The sequence below is a fragment of the Xenopus laevis genome, chromosome 5L (assembly GCF_017654675.1).
Source record: "Xenopus laevis strain J_2021 chromosome 5L, Xenopus_laevis_v10.1, whole genome shotgun sequence".
NCBI classification, from domain to species: Eukaryota; Metazoa; Chordata; class Amphibia; order Anura; family Pipidae; genus Xenopus; species Xenopus laevis.
In genome coordinates, this window is record NC_054379.1 from 3099256 (window position 1) to 3121099 (window position 21844).

The 21844-nt window shown below is 41.7% G+C and overlaps 1 protein-coding gene across 3 annotated transcripts in view; it reads right to left on the reverse strand.

Annotated features, from left to right (window-relative positions):
- sptbn1.L (spectrin, beta, non-erythrocytic 1 L homeolog) overlaps positions 1-21844 on the reverse strand; it is a 140217-nt gene that overhangs the window by 42711 nt on the left and 75662 nt on the right. For all 3 annotated transcript variants that reach the window (XM_018262519.2, XM_041562446.1, XM_018262520.2), the window contains 9 exons: positions 16741-16892; positions 9224-9397; positions 9036-9127; positions 7274-7354; positions 5669-5784; positions 3468-3580; positions 3171-3358; positions 2104-2221; positions 144-302 (listed from right to left, as the gene is read on the reverse strand). In XM_018262519.2, coding sequence (XP_018118008.1) covers positions 144-302; positions 2104-2221; positions 3171-3358; positions 3468-3580; positions 5669-5784; positions 7274-7354; positions 9036-9127; positions 9224-9397; positions 16741-16892 — 1193 coding nt within the window. The remainder of the gene's footprint in view (positions 1-143; positions 303-2103; positions 2222-3170; positions 3359-3467; positions 3581-5668; positions 5785-7273; positions 7355-9035; positions 9128-9223; positions 9398-16740; positions 16893-21844) is intronic.

The window sequence follows — 21844 nt, forward strand, 5'->3', positions numbered from 1 at the left end:
GAATATTTAATTGATTGTATTTAGTTTGTATTTAATTTTATTTCAGAATAATGAAGCTTATATTACATTTTTGCGATAGTTCCCCTTTAAACAAGTCGGTGCTAGTGAAACAGGTGATAAGGGAACACAGAGAGCGATGTTACCTGAGACACCAAGCGCTGGTTTTCGCTGAGCCAGGTCTCTCTCATGGCGGCCTTGCGATCAAATCTCCGCGCAAGTTGTTCCAGTTTCTCCTGTCGGATGAGCTCAGTGCGCAGGGCCAGTTCTCTCTCGTGTTCCGCTTTTTCCAGTCTTTCCCAGGCCTGATATTGAAAGATCACAAAACTGGTCACAAGTCAGTGGAGGGGGTAGTTGTTCACACTCAACCCAACTGCCACTTGTTCTATGTAAACATAAGCTCCTATGTGCAATTTCTTTTAGTCCCCTAATGGTTAGTGAGAGGAATGGTAGTTTGACACAAAGAAAAAGAATTTCCTCTACAGTTCAGTTCAGTTCGGCATTAATTATGTCATTTGTTCTCTCTAACAATTTCTGGATGGAGTTATTAATGTTAAAAATCTGTATTCTCCGTAACGTTAAAAGAAAATGTAAAATGTATATATTATTTAAGCGGATATAACTAGGGTCAACATTTCGGGGGTTATGTAATAAAAGGATAAATAAAAGTAACACGGAGCAACCAATCGCAGGTAAGTTTTACTGGTCACCTGTTTAACAGAAAACATCTCATTAGATTCTGCCTTTGGATTTGGATTCTGCTGAATCCTTCTGCCCGGTAGAACCAAATCCGAATTTGCATATGCAAAACAAGGAAGTAAATATTTTTCCCCTTCCCACCCCTAATTTGCATATGCAAATTAGGATTTGCATTTGGTTTGGTATTCGGCCAAATCTTTTGTGAAGGATTTGAGGGTTCGGCCGAATCCAAAATAGTGCATCCCTAGTTACTGCTACTGGCCAAGCTTAGTGGCGGTTATTTAGAAACAATGGACAAATTTGCACCTTGGCAGTAACCCATGACAACCAATCAGACAATAGCTTTACAGTGTTTAACTGAAAAATAGCTAATCATGGATTGGTTACTATGGGTTACTGCCCAGGTGCAACTTTGCCCAGTGTTTATAAATGAGCCCCTTTTATTTCATATGGGGGTTAAAGACTAAACTACAGAACATACTGTACTTGCTTTAACTGTACGTTTCATCACCAGTATATCACGGGTAAGAATCACAGTACAGCTCTTGAGCCAAGAAGCTCTGATCTAACCTGTGAGCCTGGCAGAGAGGGGCAGAGGTAATGGGCAAAATGAATGGGTTCAGACTAGGGATGCACCGAATCCACTATTTTGGATTCAGCCAAACCCCCGAATCCTTTGTTAAAGATTCAGCCGAATACCAAACTGAATCCAAACCCTAATTTGCATATGAAAATTAGGGGTGGGAAGGGGAAAACATTTTTTTTCTTTACTTTTTAATTAAAACGAGTGGTGAGCACAAGTTTCCCTTGTTTGTTCTAGTTCTACAGGAGCAGTGACCAGCTCCATGTTGTAGCTCCACCCCTCCCAGCTATAGTCAGGTGATCCCACTGGTGTCTAATAAAAGGGCAGCCAAGTTTGGGAGTTTTACTTTGAAAGCAGCAAGTAAGTTGCAGGTAAAACTTAGTCCCTGTGTAAAATGTATAATGAAGCAATAGAATTCTTAATGAATCAGATAAAATTGCGCATAGGACTGGCCAGATTTGGGATGAGTTTATTATTAAATATATTGTAATATATGGACAAACAATCCCTGTTTTGTTTAAAGGGTAAGGCATTTTTCAGTAGCAGTAGCACAAAATGTCTCTGTCTTAAATATATTGATAATGGGTTGAGTGCAGAGGATTCTTGTATTTGTCTATATGAATTTGTATCTATCTATATCAAGTCTATAAATGCAGCAGAAACACAGGAATCTCAGACACAATTCCGCCTCTGAGCAGATACAATCAATAAAAAGCTTTGTGTGAAGGCCATTTTCTAATCTGCCCGGAGGGAAAACTAGAGAATCCCCCCCCCCACTGGGAATGAGGAAATAATAAAGTGGCACATGGAAATCTGACAGTCACCTTGTTAATATCGGAGATGAGTTTGCCCTCTCTTGGCATGTACACTTTCTGGTTATTCGCCCTCATTTTACTCTGAATGGTGAAGAGCAAGACTTCCAAATTTCCTTTCTCTGTAAATCTGGAAAGAAAAATAAACCGTAAGCATGGAAAGTCATGGAAATCCAATTTATGGTTTTTTTGTTGTGTTATGTCACAAGTAATACATCATGCCAGTGACTGACTCCCTAATTAATTAAAGTATCAGCTCCAATGTTTGGGCAGATATTAGTAGACATGTAGTGTCAAGCAGCACATACACGGCCCAATAAGTTACAGACTCTGTCTGGAGGGGACCAGTCAGCAGTTTTAATTGGCCCATGTTTGGTCAGCTTTATTTTAAATGACTGATAAACTCTATAAAAGCAAATAATCACCCAGATCAACCTTATAAAACCACCCATAAAAAATCACCCATATTAAAGGGGTCGATTTTTATGAGGTGTTATCAATGTCTGCGGTTTTCTGTTATTGGAAAGTCAAGGTCCCTATGTATTGCTGTGATTGTACAGAATTACCTGCGTATTGAATAGGATAACGCGGTTGTTCACCTTTGAGTTAACTATTACTACAATGTAGAGAGGGATATTCTGAGACAATTTGCAATAGGTTTTAATTTTTTATTATTTGTGTTTTTTGAGTTATCTAGCTTTTTATTCGGCAGCTCTCCAGTTTGTAATTTCAGCCATCTCGTTGCTAGGATCCAAATTCCCCTAGCAACCATGCATTGATTTGAATAAGAGACTGAAATATGAATAGGAGAGGCCTGAATAGAAAGATGAGTAATAAAAAGTAGCAATAACAATACATTTGTAGCCTTACAGAGCATTTGTTTTTTAGATGGGGTCAGTGACCCTCATTTGAAAGCTGGAAAGAGTCAGAAGAAGAAGGCAAATACATCAAAAACTATAAATGAACTGTAAAGTTGCTTAGAATTCTGTAACATACTAAAAGTTAAGTGAAAGGTGAACCACCCCTTTAAATGGATTGTTCGCTTCCCACCCATTAGAAAACCAGCAAAAGGATCTTACTTGGGGGGTTTCTCCACAGTACGATAAGTGTTGAACGCCTGCAATTGCTGCTGTACACCAACCAAAGAATTGGCAAATTTGCGATTGTTCAGGATGATGATGGTCTGCTCAATCCACTCCAGGAGGTCGGAGGCCAGAGATTCGTATTTCTCGATCATTTTCTCGGTTTCAATGGCGTTGTCCAGCACCTGCAAAAGACAAAACAAGTAGCGTGGGGTTTGTGCAAAGAAGAATTTGCTTTCTGGTGTATACCCCTACATGACAGCAAGAGCCCAGTACTTTATTTTATCGACTTACTTTTCCTATACGTTTGCCTTCCACAGCCAGAGCTTTCATCTTGGAGAAGTAGTGGTAATATGTTACAACATAGGTAATGATGGACTTCTCATCAGGGTGGTCCACACTGATATCTGGAATACAAGGATACACAGGAGAATAGAAATGTCATGAAAAAGACCTTGCACTAAAGCTGGACATAGACGCAAACGAGGATTCCAACGATCAGACTTTCCCATCTCCAGACCTGCCACTGACCATCAGATGAAATAAAGTAGTAAAAGAACAAATGAGCCGATGTTCTGCCCCTGACAACAATCGTAGGAAAGTTATGGCCAACAAAAGCTGGTGACCCCACTGATATCGTCAGATCAGCAATACATGCAGAGATATTTTCAGCAGCCGACAGAAATCTTTAAGCCTCTCCGATCGACCAAACGACTGGTCTCCGTGGGACGAAAAATGTCGGGACTCTCCACACACGGTCCAAAAGTCGTACAAATCCACGATTCATACAATGAGATTTTTGCGTCTATGGCCAACTTAACACATGTAGATGTGGCATGAAGCTGCCCATGCCTGGCACAAGATGGCTCACTGATTTGCTCGGTTTTGATTGCCGAGTGGCCTTAAGGTGGCCATACACGGGCCAATAAAAGCTGCTGACGGACCAAGCTTATTAGCCCATGTATGGGGCCCTCTGAGGGGCTTCATCGAGCAGATGTCTATCAGATACGGCTAAAAATCCTGTCGAATCGCGGCCACATCTGTTCATTGATGCAGTCACGCCATCCGACCACCCGTATTCCTTTCATTATTGTCCAATCGTTGGGCCCTAGGGTCCACAATAGGATCAGCCTGACATCCTCCACATCAAGGTGGGCATATTGGGGAGAGATCCTCTCGTTTGGTGACATTGCTTTAGACTTCAGCTGGCCACACACTAAAAGATCTTTGTCCAGTGAGGTCAACCACCCACTGGGCCACATTGGGGTGCTAAATGTCAGCCCAGTCTGTTTGTTGGGCAGGCTGGTGTGAGGGCCCCATACATGGTCCAATCAGATGCAGACTCTGTAGTGTCTGAGTCAGCAGCTGTAATTGGCCCATTGCATTTCCAGCTTTAGGGGACGTAGTCTTGTTTTGATGGTGTATACTATTGATATTAATGGAATGTACAGGAATTTACACCTTCAATACCTTGTTTTTAATTCTTAATCTTTTTTCTTTCTTCTTCCTTTAAAAGATTTTGATCTACAACGAACAACCTGAGTATCGGTGCCTATTGGAACATACAATGAAGCGTCTCGGGTACAGTGCCGAGTGCTGTCGTTTCTATGGCGCTGGGAGATGTCTCAGGATTGTCCGATCAATTCCACTCTTATTATTTATGCTACAATTGTAACCTTTTTAACCCGGAAGTTGTATCTTTTTATATATTGTTACACATCCATACTTGATACTTATGGACTTGTTGGTTTTTCCATTTTTAAAAATATTAACACAATGGACTTTTTTTTTTTAAGAATTAAAGCACATTGAATTTTTAAAAAAAAATGAATTGATCGATTAATGAATTGATTGAGGGGTGGGTAGTAGGAGGGACTAAGCCTCCTTTTCACTATTTAATTGTATCTTTGTAGCACCATTAGGCCTGACAAAGGGTCTTGTATAGACCCGAAACGTTGCCACTATTATGAACTAAATAAATAACCTACAACTGATTTCACAGCATCGGATGTGCCACTGGTGTTTTGTCTGTGGCAGCTTTAGGGTAGTGGCAGATGGGGAGATTAGTCGCCCAGCGACTTATCTGGCGACTTATCTCTCTGAAACCCCATCCCGCTGCCAAGAAACCGAATCGCTTCAACTTTTTCCGAAATTTCCTCGTGAGGCAATGTATTCCCTCCCCCCGGCCATTCATATTCTTGCCGTCAGGAAGTCGCCCAAAGTAGGGGAGATTAGTTGCTGGGGACTAATCTCCCCGTCTGCCACTACCCTTAAAATGTCTGACCTTGCTGAAATTGAGACTAAAATAAAATGGCCCACCAATGACTGTGCTGCACAAACAATGATAATAATGTGTTTATAGTGTGTCACTTTACTACTGGGACAAAGTACAGGGGAGCAGACATTCCAATATGGCAGCTAATAGTACATTTGGCACAAAGATATAGAGCTGATTTTGGGGGATATTAGTCCTGTTCTTGCAGTTGATCTCTTACCCTCGGGGTCCAGAAGCTTTGTAAGGCCAAGGTGCTGCTCTGCCAGGTTAAAAGCATTTTGGAGATTGTAGTGAACATTTGATTTCTTCAGCTTGTCAAAATCAATGAGATCAGGTCTAGATGTCAATGAAAGGGATATCAGTGTTATAATTCCATAGCAACCGCATCAATTTATACAGGAACATAAATATGCGGAGAACAAGATGTGCTCCGTGTCTTTCCCCAAGCACATAATCAATATACACATATATATATATATATATATATACACTAAAGTGAGCCACAACCTGTTTCCCTTGCAGAACCCTAGTGATATTAATGATAATGTCCCCCCAAATCCAAGTGACTGGCACAGGAATGAACTCAGGAGACTGTTTTCCAATGGCCCATCTGGAAATTGCTTGGGTGACAACCCCCTGAACCAGCCATTGTATAAACACCAAGCTGGAACACTTTACACACAGCCATATTTGTCCAATTTCCAGCAAGACATTATTATTCCATTCCAACAAGCCTCTATGAAACATATGGGGGCAGCCATTTAAGCACAGGATACAGAGTAGGTAACGGATAAGCTCAGTAGAATCCCATTGTATGCTACAGAATATACTCTATATATGAATATATTGCATGACTTCCAAGCAGCCCTATGCCACTTCCCATAAGAATTTAGTATTTTGATTCTGGGTTCCAACACTGCAGGTCTCTTCCATCATCAGACTTCACACACACTCTGGGTCGAGGGTCCTGGGGCATAAATGTATCAAGTCCCCTGAATTCCAGGTAATCCCTTACATGCTACAGCAATTGCCTGTAGTAGTAGGAACAGACCATGGAACAAGCCAGGGGGTGAAGATTAGGGATGCAACGAATCCAGGATTGGGTTCAGGATTCTGCCTTTTTTAGCAGGATTTGGATTCAGCCGAACCGAATCTGAATCCTAATTTGCATATGCAAATTAGGGCCGGGGAAGGAAATCACAAAACAAGGAAGTAAAAAATGTTCTCCCCTTCCCCCCCCCTAATTTGCATTTGCAAAGGATTCGGGGGTTCGGCCGAATACAAAAAAGTGGATTTGGTGCATCCCTAGTAAAGACGTAAGTATGGGGCCCTTGTACAAATGAAGCAGCACAGAAGCCCTTTCCAACAAATGAAATAAAATAAAGTTGCATCTTTTCCAGGCTATGAAAGCCTCAGGCAGGGAGAGCTGAATATGAGTTGGACAGATATAAAACTGTGTGTATAAAAGCAGCCCCGCCAGTCTCAGTTGGTCGGTACAATAGCTGCACTCGTCACTAGTTGATCATTAGCAATGAAACCTGCACAGCCCTTCAGAACACCATCACTTTGCACTTCCACAGTATCTCATGTCAAAGGGCAAACCTGAAATGTACTAACAGAAAGAATCGTTTAAAAATAGCCTCCACCCACTCCTCCTCAACTTCACAAATATAACAGCGGCTAAGGGGAAAACCTCAGATGTTACAGGAAGATTTCACCAGAAACCGAAATTGTGCTACTGAGGCAACTGTAAGATCCTGTACCCAATAGCAATATACATAGTGCAGCCTCCCCCTCCTCCTCCTCCTCGGATTTCTCTACATACCTGTGTTTGTGAATAAGAGCATTAAATGCCATGCCGTCCCTCCAGCTAGTTGTAAAGTTATGGATGTTCACATTTGGATATCTGGAAAAGAAATGACACAATGTTACACAAAAGGAAACGTCCATTCTTCATTTTCTAGCTCCTTTCATATATATTTGTATTTATAGGATACTTTTATAGGATATTGGGTATATAGCAAGCAACTCTAATATAACTACTCTAATATAACTACTCTAATATAACTACTCTAATATAACTACTCTAATATAACTACTCTAATATAACTACTCTAATATAACTACTCTAATATTACTACTCTAATATTACTACTCTAATATTACTACTCTAATATTACTACTCTAATATTACTACTCTAATATTACTACTCCAATATAACTACTCCAATATAACTACTCCAATATTACTACTCCAATATTACTACTCCAATATTACTACTCCAATATTACTACTCCAATATTACTACTCCAATATTACTACTCCAATATTACTACTCCAATATTACTACTCCAATATTACTACTCCAATATTACTACTCCAATATTCCAATATTCCTACTCCAATATTCCTACTCCAATATTCCTACTCCAATATTCCTACTCCAATATTCCTACTCCAATATTCCTACTCCAATATTCCTACTCCAATATTCCTACTCCAATATTCCTACTCCAATATTCCTACTCCAATATTCCTACTCCAATATTCCTACTCCAATATTCCTACTCCAATATTCCTACTCTATTACTACTCCAATATAACTACTCTAATATAACTACTCTAATATAACTACTCTAATATAACTACTCTAACATTACTAACTGTAGTTGGTCAGAATTCCTGGTTCCGCCCATATGCCAGTAGTGGCATGTGTATTAAAAAATGCAGCCATCACCTTCGCTGTGGTTGGCTGTTACGGACAGCTCATTTACATTTCTAAACTGAGTGGCTCATTTACATATTAAAGACAGACCTAATTTGCATTTTTAGGTGAGCGTCCAATTTACATTTTAAAGCAAGCGGCCCATCGGGCATTTGCCCGGACCCACAGATTACCAGTCCGGGCCTAAAAAATATGTCCAAAATCTCATTAACACTCCATTGTCTGGTATCATTATGATATATAGTCTATGTCCTATCAAATCAAACCAACAAAAAGGTTAGCGAGTCTTTTGCGGTACAGTCTATGCAAGAAGATCTGTTTATTCTACTTCTGTATTTAATAACTCAGCAGTTGACTTGTTTGTGTAAGGGCTGAGACACACGTTTAGATTCAGGGCAACTAATCTCCCCGAATTGCCTTCCCGCCGGCTAGAATGTAAATCGCCGGCGAGATGGAACTCGGAGCGCTTCATTTTCCAAAGTCGCCCGAAGTTTCCTCGTGAGGCGACTTCGGAAAACGAATCGATCCGAGTGCCATTCCGCCGGCAATTTACATTGTAGCCGGCGGGAAGGCAGTTCGGGAGATTAGTGGCCCCGAAGAAGAGGAGATTTGTCGCTGGGCAACTAATATCCCCGAATCTCAGAATGTGTCTTCCCTAAAGGAGTCCTGGTCCCACGTGGGGGAATCATGAGCAGAACATATACCCACTTATTGGCTGGGTCTCTTCATTACTCAGTCAATTCTGTGCTTTGCACTAATCCCATTAAGGAGGGACATGTTTGGTACAAGCACAATTGTTTTTGTGAAAACTCTAAACTCTGTAAGAAGATCTTTTGAGGTAATCTTTTAATCCTCACTCACCCAGCTGTCTTCATCTGGCACCACAGAAGCAGCGCGTCCTTAGCAGATTTCTTCTCTTTGTTGTCCTCAGTTTCCACACTGATATCTTGGATCTAGGAAAATCAAACAATTTTCCTTACAAATCTGCACTTCCTCGAGTACAAGGATCAAACATGACGACTCATGGAAATCATAATATATATTGGTACCTGGAATCGGAGAATTATGGTCCAAATAAGACCAAGGATCAGCCTGTGATTTCCATCCACAATATCATGGGAGCCCATGTTCTCCAGATGCACCCGCTGTTCCTTAAGGAACTGGAGAGCTTTATCAACGTTTTCCAGGCAGTGGATACGCATTCTCCCCTTGGTGGGCTTGGGCTGAACATACAGAACAGAATTAAAATAAGTTCACTTGTAGTTATAAAACCAACTCACTAACTGTTGAGAGTGCCTGGCCATGAACTGAAATATGCCGGAAAAACAGCAGTCTCTTGTGTTGTCATGGAGGGACATCCTTGCTCTATGATACAACACAATCTATCTCCATCCGTTAGTGAACTTCTAAAAACAACCACCAGCCCAACGATTATCTGGTTGGAAAATGTTCAGATATCTATTGGGTGGGTTTGAAGATACCACTTGAGGAAGGACTTGTTGCCCATGTATGGGGCCAAAACAACCACCAGTTTGACGGATATCTGCTTCATATCTTTCTGCTCAGTGTCGGACTGGGACACCCGGGGCCCACCCAAAAACCTTTGACTAGGGGCCCACCAATTAATCTTAGACCAGGGGCCCACTCTTAGTAGTATTATTATTCCTTTCCTCACTCAACCTCTATTCTCCTAGTCTATTTTCTTTATACTATAATCTATTATTCCATCTATTTAGCCTCTTTGTTCTCATAGAAATAGGGAATGACCATTAGATAGGCCACGTGTCTAGCAGCATAAGGGCCCACTGATACCTTGGCCCACCGGGACTTTTCCAGGTATCCCGGTGGGCCAGTCCGACACTGTATATGCTTCATATCGACCATGTAGGTTACAGTAATCAGTTGGGCAAGAGCAGCGTCAGGCAATTGATGCATTGCTGTCCAAATGGGTTGAAGAGGGTCCGATTAGGATGTCAGCCCTCGACCACTAGCCGAATCTTCTTATCTGCTCGATTTCCGAAAGCCTTGTGTCAGCTCCGACATGAACAAACTCAGCGGATTTCGGCTTGAAATGTTTGCATTTGTGTTTCTTCACCGAAATCCACAGAGTCTGTTTGCACCGGAGCTCACACACAAGGATTTCGGACGTGAGGAGACAAGAAGATTCGGATGGTGGTTGGGGGCTGACATCAGTCTGCAGATTTCCTAGTCTTACAGCTGGAGTTCAGAAATACATTGAGGCCCAGATGCTGGACAGACCATGTCAGCTAAACAGTTACATCAGGAAACGAGATTATACCCGAGTGTGTAATATCTATATGCAACAGGAAACACAAGGCCCAACATGTTTTGAAATGTGTTAATAGCAGTTTCCAGAGGAACTTCCCCACAATGCACCTTTTATGATGGATTAATGAAGACACTAGTGCAGGAGGGTTTCTATTTTGTTTTTATAGCAATTATTCACCCTGCGTGCTGTCTCTTTCTGGCCTGCAACACTAACCCGGGCAACCAAATAAATAAAATGCTTTTTTTTCTGGCTTATATTTTAATTCTAATAGTCACCTTCCACTCTGACTGCAACTGTTGCCTGTTTGTTAGAGCAATGAAGCCCTTAGCAACCAGATAACTTAAATTCCGAGCTTGACAGCTTCACAAAAACATGTAAATAATGCATTAGCCACAGAAAATATAAAATGAAGACCGGCTCCTAATTTACAATGCCACTGTCCATATCACACTGAAGGTGCATTTTAAAGAGAACTGACACTTTAAAGGCCACTGAACATTGTGTTGATATTAGATATTAGTTTTTGACATCATGGTAAAGCTCACTATCGAGCATGGAACGGCTGCATTATTTAAATAGTACAATGCTGGGAAAGGGAAATCCTGCCCCAGGAACTGCTTAAATTAGCCAAGCAGAAACTGTCCTAAAAAGGCTCAGATGTTGAGATAATCTCCTTCGAATTGTGTCCATCAATGTGACTTTGAAGGGAACCCTATCCTAGTTTATTCTTAGCGCACAGGCAAAGCAAAGCCAACGGCTAATGGAACAACAGGCATTTTCATTAAAAAGATTCAGCCATGATTTTTATGGTGTAGTTTTTATTTCTAAATGACACGGTTTACACTGCAAATAATTCACTGTACAATATAAAATGTCATTCCTGAACCAGCAAGTGTATTTAGTTGTAATATTGGTGTGTAGCTGCATCTCAGCTCATTTTAGCTGGTCATGTGATTTCAGAAAGAGCCAGCACTTTAGGATGGAACTGCTTTCTGGCAGCCTGTTGTTTCTCCTTCTCAATGTAACTGAATGTGTCTCAGTGGGACCTGGATTTTACTATTGAGTGTTGTTCTTAGATCTACCAGGCAACTGTTATCTTGTGTTAGGGAGCTGCTATCTGGTTACCTTCCCATTGTTCTGTTGTTTGGCTGCTGGGGGGGGGGGAAGGGAGGGGGGTGATATCACTCCAACTTGCAGTACAGCAGTAGAGCGTGATTGAAGTTTATCAGAGCACAAGTCACATGATTGGGGGCAGCTGGGAAACTGACAATGTCTATCCCAATGTCAGATTTTCAAAATTAAATATAAAAAAAAGTTTGTTTGCTCTTTTGAGAAATGCAGAATTCTGCTGGAGCAGCACTATTAACTGATTTCCCATGACAGTAAAACCCAGTGGCAGATGGGTGCAGTGGCAAAGGTGGGTTTGAGACTTGATTTCCCAGATCAAGAAAGCCTGGTGTATCACTGGCCTATAACTCACACTTTTGTCTGGTCGTACCTCCAATAGCAAAAAAAGCACACACCCATGGCCTCCTGGAACATTCACCAGAGAAGGTCTTTGGGAGGTGACAGGACAAGTAATGGCCAGAAAGATTATATATATTGACCATGTCTTCTGCAGGCCTCAACTTGCAAGCTCAAGAACACCATAAGGGCAAAGACACAGGGGCTAATATGACTGCTGTGGAGGACAGTGTTGGTCTGAACAACCTTGACCACCATTCACCGCTTCCTCGAGCAACACTTGGGAAACAACAGGTAGAGACTGTGGTCTTCTCAACGACACAAACAATGTCAAGCAGGCATCCCCCTGGAAAGCAACACTTGCGTTGGTGTCGTGGTTGTTGGAGGTGGCAGTTTCAATTAGTGCACTTCTTCCTGAGAAGATCACAGTGACCACAAATGACTATGTGCCATAATCCTAAGAGAAGCTAGAACAAAAAAAAAACGCAACTCTTCCATTAGACATATAAGAAGCAAAACTAAAAAGGTAAAAGGCAAAATTCTCTTGGTTCCAAATGTGCCCATTTATTGGGGTCATATTGTACATCCGGCTCATCAATAAAAAAGCGGTCTGACGACTAACATGGAGAGCGGAGATTGGAAAACTAATAAGAGTAGACTTGTGCAGTTGTCCAACCTTGCACTCTGTGTTTCCACTACTCTTTCCTCTCCTGTATCTCCTCAATGCTAACAGGGATCACACATGGGTGCAGTTTGTATTGCGACGAGCAATGTTACGTTAAACAAATTCAACAAAAAACCCACTATGGGGCTCATTTACAATACCCCATGCAGTTTGCAATGTGCAAAAAAAGGCCCCAAACGTAGATGACCCCCTCTCCCACCCCAAACCTTGGACATCATTCAGATGTTCAAGGTACAGAGCGTTAGAAGGCCGTGGCCGCATAGGGGTGCTGTCTCAAAGGCAGGCAGTAAGAGCAGGGTTGGGTTACTCCTACCAGGATCAGATTTGCCAGTTGGGCACCCCAAGGCCAAGTCTCCTTTTGATGGTCCATCTGCCCCTATGCTGACAAGATTTAAATCTCCTGGGAGTCTAATTCTACTATTATTGGTTAAAAAAGTAGAAGCGGCTGGGCTGCATGCTGCCCCTTAATTTGTGCCACCCTAGGCCCGAGCCTTTCCACAAATCCAGGCCTGGCTCCTCCTCACACTTCTCTTTCCATAGAGCACTGGATTTTTAATACTACACTCTGTGAGAACTTCAAACGCTTAGGAAATGAGAACTTAAGGGGCGCGCTCTTGTATCTCTGGTGCACTTTTGTGTAAGTGGATGAGTGAAGTGCAGATCACACATGGAAATATGAGCAACAAAACAAAGGCCAGTGTACGACCCGCTTCTTCTCATGTTACTATACAACTCAGAAGATGTCTAAATATTAATGCAATAGCTACACCACATTATAAGTGCTATTGGGCAATTTGCATTTGTTCATTGTGTTGACACACTTGTATTTTACACTTTATTTACACTTTCTGCTGAACTGCCGCCCTGGAAAGGTTCTCTTATACCAACATTTATCCACCACCTCTCACCTACTGCTATTGAAACTAAAAGGAGAACCAAATAAAGCTATATTTCCCTTTAACCACCACCAAAACGAAGAGAGAGCATGATTATCAGTAGGTTTTATTATTTTCAAGATCAATGGAAAACTGAAAAAACCATAAGGAGAGTGCAAGTAATTCCCTGGAGCAGGGTATAGTGTGGCTGTACCATGTAGTAAGGAAGCAAAGTGATACATTTATTTGGCTTATACATGACATATATTCATCTATCAGCTGGGGTCATTCCAGCCTATTTTTTCTTCGAACCACAACCATAATGTAATCTCAGGGTAATGTCACCTTATACTGTGCCCATTTCAGAAAAACAACATGGCAGGTCATACTGGCACTGGTATTTTACCCGCCACTAGGCCGGTGATATATACGGGGCAGGTGGTGCAAGAAATTGTGTCTGTTGAGATAAAATAAATTGGGACAAGTCACATTGCACTTTATTTACCGAATAAAACTGAACTTTGGAATTGTATCAGACACTTTATTGCGACTCCGTATAGAAGTCATACATTGAATGGTATCAGTTTGTATTTGTACAAGGATGTCTCACTGTTACTGTAATGGGATTCATTATATTGGGAGCTACTGTATGTGCAGATATTTATGTTCCCGTTATCCACCCAAATTCTTCAGCCATTGTGTGTGGGATGCATAGACCTTTCATTGTCACTGCATTTCTGAGCCTCTTGAGGAGGATGGAGCAGCTTGGGCCCCTCTCGCTGGCTGAATTATGCAGAACAGAAAATGCCCATTTGTAAATAAATGGTTCAGTATTTGCATTCTTAAATAACGTTCTCTGCCCAGAGATAATTTGAAGTCGTTAAGTTTTACTTTGCAGGGTTCTTGGACAGCCTAGAAAATGTATATACTGGATTAGGGTAACCATCGCTAAAAATGAGTAATTTTTTCAATTTGAGTATTACAGGCCCTTTAAGCTAATGCCACACCTGGGTTTTCTCTGCCAAAACCTGCCGCATGTGTGCAGTGACATTGCTGTTATTTGGGATTCCGGCAGAGAAAACATTAGGTGTGACATTAGCCTTCCTATCATGGTTCCCAGCTATGGTGAGAGCACTTGAGAAAGGAGTTTGTACCTCCGAAACGTTGTGTGGAGATCTCAAATAAACCACAAGAATGATTTAGCACAATTGCTGGAGTGTGTGCCATGCAGTGTCGGACTGGGATGCCAGGGGCCCACCAGAAAACCCTAGGTTGAGGGCCCACTTTCCAAACTATTATTCCTCCTCTCCTCACTCAACCTCTTTATTCTCATAGTCTCTTTTCTCTACATACTATACTCTATTCTTCCATTATTAAGCCTCTTTATTCCTATAAAGAAATAGAGAATGACCATGAAATAGGTCAAAAGATTAAAAGCAGGAGGGCCCACTGACACCTTGGCCCACCGGGAGTTTTTCTGATATCCCGGTGGGCCAGTCCGACACTGGTGCCATGTGATTTTGCTATGAATCAGTCCAAGCAAACACCCATATAAAGTTCCAACACCCACACAAATGTTGTGAATATAAAATCCTTTAAAATTAGTTGCCGTACACCCAGGCAATGAATATGTGTATTGTTAGAATATGTGTAATCAGAGTCGGACTGGCCCACCGGAATACCTGGAAAAGTCCCGGTGGGCCCATGTGTCAGTGACCCCTCCTGCTGCTAAACATTTGGCCTATTTCCCTATTTGTATGAGAACAAAGAGGCTAAAAAAGATGGAATAATAGATTATAGTATGTGAAGAAAGAGGGACTAGGAAAACAGAGGATGAGTAAGGAGAAAAATAAAATAGTACTGAGAGTGGGCCCCTGGTCTAAGATGAAATGGTGGGCCCCTGGTGAAATGTTTTTGGGTGGGCCCCTGCTGTCCCAGTCCAACACTGTGTGTTATGGCGATGTCCCCAATTTGAATTTAGAGTGCAGTAATTCTGGACACTGAGGTCAAGGCCGGGTCAGCAACTAAGGCTTTGGAAGTTCTGAATAATATCATTTTACTCCCAAACTGTATTTACAGAGATGTTTTCCAAGTCCCACTAAGAGGCCTATTGTGACATCACCACAACCACAGAGCTAGCGCTTGCTCCTGTCCTACATTGGCTCATTTCTGGGGCCACAGTTATGGGTATAGGGCATGTCATGTGGATTGTGAGTGAAACTAAAGGGGCCTATTTATCATGTTCACTCAAAAGAATAATGTGCATTTGGAAAGGGTTAAGCCAATGACTGTTGGATACTGGTGTGCAGCCTGGTTATAAGGTTATAAGGATACAAAAGCAGGAATCAGTCAAACTGGGCCTGAATAGGTACAGAGAACAGTGTCTGAGGATGGAATAGTAAATACTATACAGTAGGGGGGGGGGATAATAACAGTAAGCTCATTTGATCAGTTAAGCCCAACATCTGAGTGAGTGATATCTGCCCCTGGAAATCCATGTAAAAGGACAAGTAAACCCTAGCTCCATCATGCTGACCACTAAACAGAAAGATGTATTTTATGCTGATCTGTTCCAAGCTAAGTGTTCCTTGTCGTATAAAGCCCGGAACATGAACCGATCAGAGGCTCGACGTCTCTAAGTGTGAATTAGGGTGAGATATTGGGTGAACATTCACTCATTTACTGTCACAGATTGTCTTTGCCCTCTGGCAGATACAGCAATGATTTCATATTTTCCTTGTGGGGCTATGGCCAAATGTTCAACGGGGAGTTTGGACCAAAACAGCCAGAAAACCACTGGTGTGAAGTGATGGACCTGGTACAGTATGAGTGCTGGGCTAAACCCAGGGACATTGGAGGTGAGTGAGAAGTTATCGGCAGCACAGGAAGGTTACAGAATAGACTTGTGTAAGAATAACTCGATTTTGCTTAACACGCATGGTGCATACAGGGATCCCTGTTTTTCAGTCCATATGTAAATATTAACACATTAAATGTAATGGAAAAAGGTCATGAAAGTAAACCGAAATAAAACTATACATTTCAACTGCCCCTTTTCCATTAAACTCTGATAAAGCCGATATGCCCAGTGGCACGAACTGCACATAGAAAGGGGAAGTAAACTTTACAGGAAATGTGACTTCAATTAGGCCGATAAATAGTTCAGTACAAATTGTTCCTATTGGGCTCAGCTGACTTTCATGTGACCACTACATTTCTCCTACTGATTGGCCCCCCGAAACGTTTGCTTACGAGTCTTTCTCCGGAGAGAACCTCCAGTAGTTTGATGAGCATTCTCCCATCTCGAAGGTCTGTGTAGAGATCAGTGATGCGGCACGACACCCGGGATAAGTGGGAATTGACCCATTTAGTGAAAGTCTTCTTCTGCACCGCTTCACGCTCATCTGCAAAGAGGGAGGCAAATATATTGTTAACAATGGGCAGGAAAAGTACAGTATATTTCATACTTTAATAAGCATGTCATGGTCTGTACAGAATATCATCAGAGATATAGAACAAAGTGGAGAAGATTTGGCCCAGGAACCCACAGCAAATGTTTTCATTATCTCATTTGTAATAAATATCTTGTGACACATTGTCCTGTGATTTCTCATCCTTCTGTTTATTATGAATTTTTATTAATATAACTCAGACAGAAATTTAAGATTATGTTTTGAGACAAACAAAGATTATAAGTCATTGATAACAGTCCCTGCACCAGTGGAGCTTACAGTCTAATGTCCCGGTCCCAAACTATGGTCAATTTTATCAGAAAACAGCTGACCTGCAAGTAATGTTTTGGGAATGTGGAAGGAAAGTAATATCAAGTACCCAGAGAAAACCCACGCAAACACGGGACAATACTGGAGAACAGACAAACTCCTTGCATATATGCATTAGGGATACAGCGAATCCCGGAATTGTTTTGGGACTCGTGCAATTCGGAGCCATTTCAAGCAGGATACTGTCATGGGAAAAACTTTTTTCAAAATGAATCAGTTAATAGTGCTGCTCCAGCAGAATTCTGCACTGAAATCCATTTCTCAAACGAACAGGTTTTTTTATATCCAATTTTGAAATCTGACATGGGGCTAGACATATTGTCAATTTCCCAGCTGCCCCTGGTCATGTGACTTGTGCTCTGATAAACTTCAATCAGTCTTTACTGCTGTATTGCAAGTTGGAGTGATATCACCCCCCGCACCCCCAGCAGCCTAACAACAGAACAATGGGAAGGTAACCAGATAGCAGCTCCCTAACACAAGATAACAGCTGCCTGGTAGATCTGAGAACAACACTCAATAGTAAAATCCAGGTCCCACTGAGACACATTCAGTTACATTGAGTAGGAGAAACAACAGGCTGCCAGAAAGCATTTCTCTCCTAAAGTGCAGGCACAAGTCACATGACCAGGGGCAGCTGGGAAATTGACAAAATGTCTAGCCCCATGTCAGATTTCAAAATTGAATATAAAAAAATCTGTTTGCTCTTTTGAGAAATGGATTTCAGTGCAGAATTCTGCTGGAGTAGCACTATTAACTGATGCGTTTTGAAAAAAAACATGTTTTCTGATGACAGGATCCCTTTAAGGAACCCCTACCTGTACCCAGGCAGTCGGGACCCAACTAGGGAAAAGTCAAGTAAATAAGCCCAGAAGGCGCCACACCATTTAAAAAAAATAAATAAATAAAAATAATTTTCTTCATTGGCCCCAAAACTATTAAGTGTATGTGCTATACCCACAGAAATAACATGCTGAATTATATATGTCATCACCACAAGGCATGCAACAAGTAACATTCAAATGTAATGTAATGAATCCTTAGAGATGAATCGCTGCTAATCTACAGCTCGTTTGTCTTGTGTAATGAATTCTACAAACATTATAAAAGCTGCGTCTCTTGTGCTTGAAACAAAACAAAAGAAATTCCTGCACTTGCCATACTGCCCCTGACATAAGAAGGCCCCTGTGCTCTTGGTTTGTGGGTAGGAAACGTGGGCAGATCCTCACAATTGTCCATAATCCAAACACGAGGTAAAAGGTTTAAAATGTCCGTTTTGAATTTAAATGGAAAAGAAAAATTGCGCTGGGCTTGTTTTCCCATTTTCTAATGGATTGCTTCCGGTAAAGGTGCCTAACCCCTGTTTCCCCAGCCACGGGAGGAATGTCTATTGTGTAACTGTACAAATAATGAGCAAGTCTGTTACTGGAATGAAATCAGATCTAAAAACAATACTTGAAACCAAATTGGAAGCAGATTAACCGTTCATGAATTAATAATAAACAGAATGGGTAAGTAAAAGGGGACTGGCCCTGTTCTACTTTAGTTTCCTGCTGAGATCCTCCGTTGTGAAATCTGAAACTACAGAAATGAGAGTCTGCTTAACACCTGGAAGTGTAAAAATTCTATGAAAGATCATCGGACATTTCCACGGTAATAGTGGCTGGAGGATACAGATGAATACAGAGAGGTTACAGCTAATAGAGATGCCTCAGGCACAGGAGAGGTGATGACCATTCCAAAGAAGGTCCTCCATACAAAGCCAGGTCACCATCCAATGAGTTGTCCCATCAAGAGTTGCCTGGATGATACCTGCTGAAGGTTGGAGCACTGAACTGGAGATGGATCGAGTTGCCACTGGACGACTTTTGGATTGGGTAGCGGGCAAGATCAATGCCCTGCAAGGGCTTTAGTGTCAAGAAGGAGAGATAGAGAGAATGCTGGTCCTGTTACATACAGGGTGTATTGTAAGGTAGGGCAGAGAGGACATGTGCCACCTTTTCTGGAAAAAAAATCCCGGCCTTCCTATATTTTTATCTATTTTCCCAATTAATAACATTCAGATCAACCATCATTTTTACCGGCCAGGCCAGTAAAACACCGGGCAGGTGGCAACCCTTTGTGGACCCTCAACATCTTCCCGCTTTGTGAGTTAAAGAACAATAAATGTGCAACTGACTTATTATTATGATTATAATAGCTGCTATAGCTAATAGAGATGACTCAGACACAGGAGATGTGATGACCACATTCCAAAGAAGGTCCTCCATACCCAGCCAGAAGGTCACCACCCAATGAGTTGTCCAACAAGAGTTGGCTAGATTATACTTGCTGAAGCTTGGAGCGATGAACTGGAAGAGGCTGGCATTGCCACTCGACAAAGAGATAGAGAGAGTGCAGGTCCTGTTACATACAGGGTGCTTGTAGGGTAGGGCGGAGAGGACATGGGACCCTCAACATCTTACCCCTTTGGGAGTTAAAGAACAATAAATGTGCAAAGGAATTATTATAATGTGCAACACTGTGAGAAATTATCAGCATTTAAGTTTAAGAATATCCAACCTGTGGACCTCCAGCTGCTACTGCAGTGCAACTCCCAGCACCCCTGCATTACACCATAACCGCTCCCCTGATGTATTTTAATTTAAACACTGGGGCATCTAAAAGTAAAGAGTGCAGGCAGGGTTTCAACATCTAGAGAATAGTAACCTTTTAGGAATTTGTTTTAAAAGACAAATAAGTAAATAAAAATGGTTGATGTCAAAGGCATGGGAAATTGATGGTCTTTTGTGTTAAAAAAACAAAACGGCAGTGCCTGTTGCTAATAGCAAACATCAGGAAGCTGGAAATGACCCCACTGATAACACCGTTGGAGGATTATCCCGTAGCAACATTAGGAAGGAAGTCTCCCCCTGAGGAAGGCACAAGGACAATGGAACGGCTATGGGGGCTGAACAAATGATTTGAAGTGCATTTCATTTGAGACCCAAAAATTTGCCAGAGAGAACACCCCACCCACCTCAATGCTAAGGAGACTGCTATAAACGAATCAAGGGGGACCATGTTAAATATTATTGATATGACAATATTGTCCTTTCATATTTCTCTTCTGTTGCAGTGCCTCTCTATTACCAGATACCATGGCAGCAGAGCTAGTATTGCAAACGACAGTTGGATCTAGAACTGATACACGTCCTCACGGAACTAATAGCCTAATGCCATAAAACCCGCTAAAATGACAGTTTGCCACGGAGACTGATGAGAAGTGAAGGAGAGTTTCTCTAGGTTGGTGTCTCACTAACAGGTCCTCTTATGTTCTAGATCAGTTATCCCCAACCAGTGGCTGATGAGTAACATGTTGCTCACCAGCTCATTTCATGTTGCTCCCAGTGGCTTCAAAGCAGCTGCTTATTTTTGAATTTTTGGCTTGGAGGCAAGTTTCGGTTGAATAAAAAGCAGGTGTACTGCCAAACAGAGCCTCCTGTAGGCTGCCAGTCCACATAGGGGCTTCCAATAGTCAATCACAACCATTATTTGACACCCCCAGGAACATTTGCCATGATTATGTTGCTCTCCAACTTCTTTTACTTTTGAATGTTGCTCACGGGTACAAAAAAAAGGTTAAGGATCCGTGTTCTAGATCCACAGTGTTATATAATCCCCTGGCCAAACAGAAATATCCTTGACAACTGCACAGGTTACACATTTCCATATTTGTATTAGATTTCGATTACAAGTTCACCTGTTCAAGCTCAAACTATAATAATGGAGAATAAAACATTGTTCTTCATAGCCTGCCCTGTACAACTGGAAAGTGAAATAAATGAATCCATTTTGGCAGAACAGCATGTGAATGTGTTTGTAGCAAGAGATTAGTCATTAACACAAACCATACACTTGGCACGAGAGCGACAACAGATCGGTCATTACTGAGATCTTGACTCATATTCTGCTTCCTGTGCAACGACCTCGGCGTGTGGTTTAACGTGAATTCTTGTCGTTTATTCTTTTACCCCCAGGTCATGAAAAAACCATAGATTCTAGGTAATTCATTTAAAGGGATCTCCACCCAAAAAAAATGCAGTTCTACGTAATTCTCATTGGTTTTTATAGTTATCTGAAAATGTCATTTCAACCGAAAGCAGAATTTGTTTATCTCATTCTGTTCTCTGGTTCTGACTCTTCAATTCATGCAGCAAAAGCCAGGCCTGTTTTTTCTGTTCTCTTTTTAAAATAAAACATCTGGTTCTTGGAGTCACAGGTACATATTCCCGAGGCGCATGTACTACTGCACTAAATTCTTGAGATGATACGATGTTATGGTGTTTCTTGCCGAGTAAAAGAGAAGGATATTGGGATAAAAAACAAAAGGTTTCAAGTTGACAGTTGCTTTTCCTGATGAGGCCCCAATTGGAGGGTATAGAGGTCAGTGAATATCACAAGTCTGATCCAATGGAAGAGAAAGAGGAAATGAACAGGACGTGACCCGGTGCAGCGGTTACACAAGTTTCCTCGGAGGAGTCCTACGCTTGGAAGCCAAACCCGGAGCAGAAATGAAGAGTTTCGACTAACAC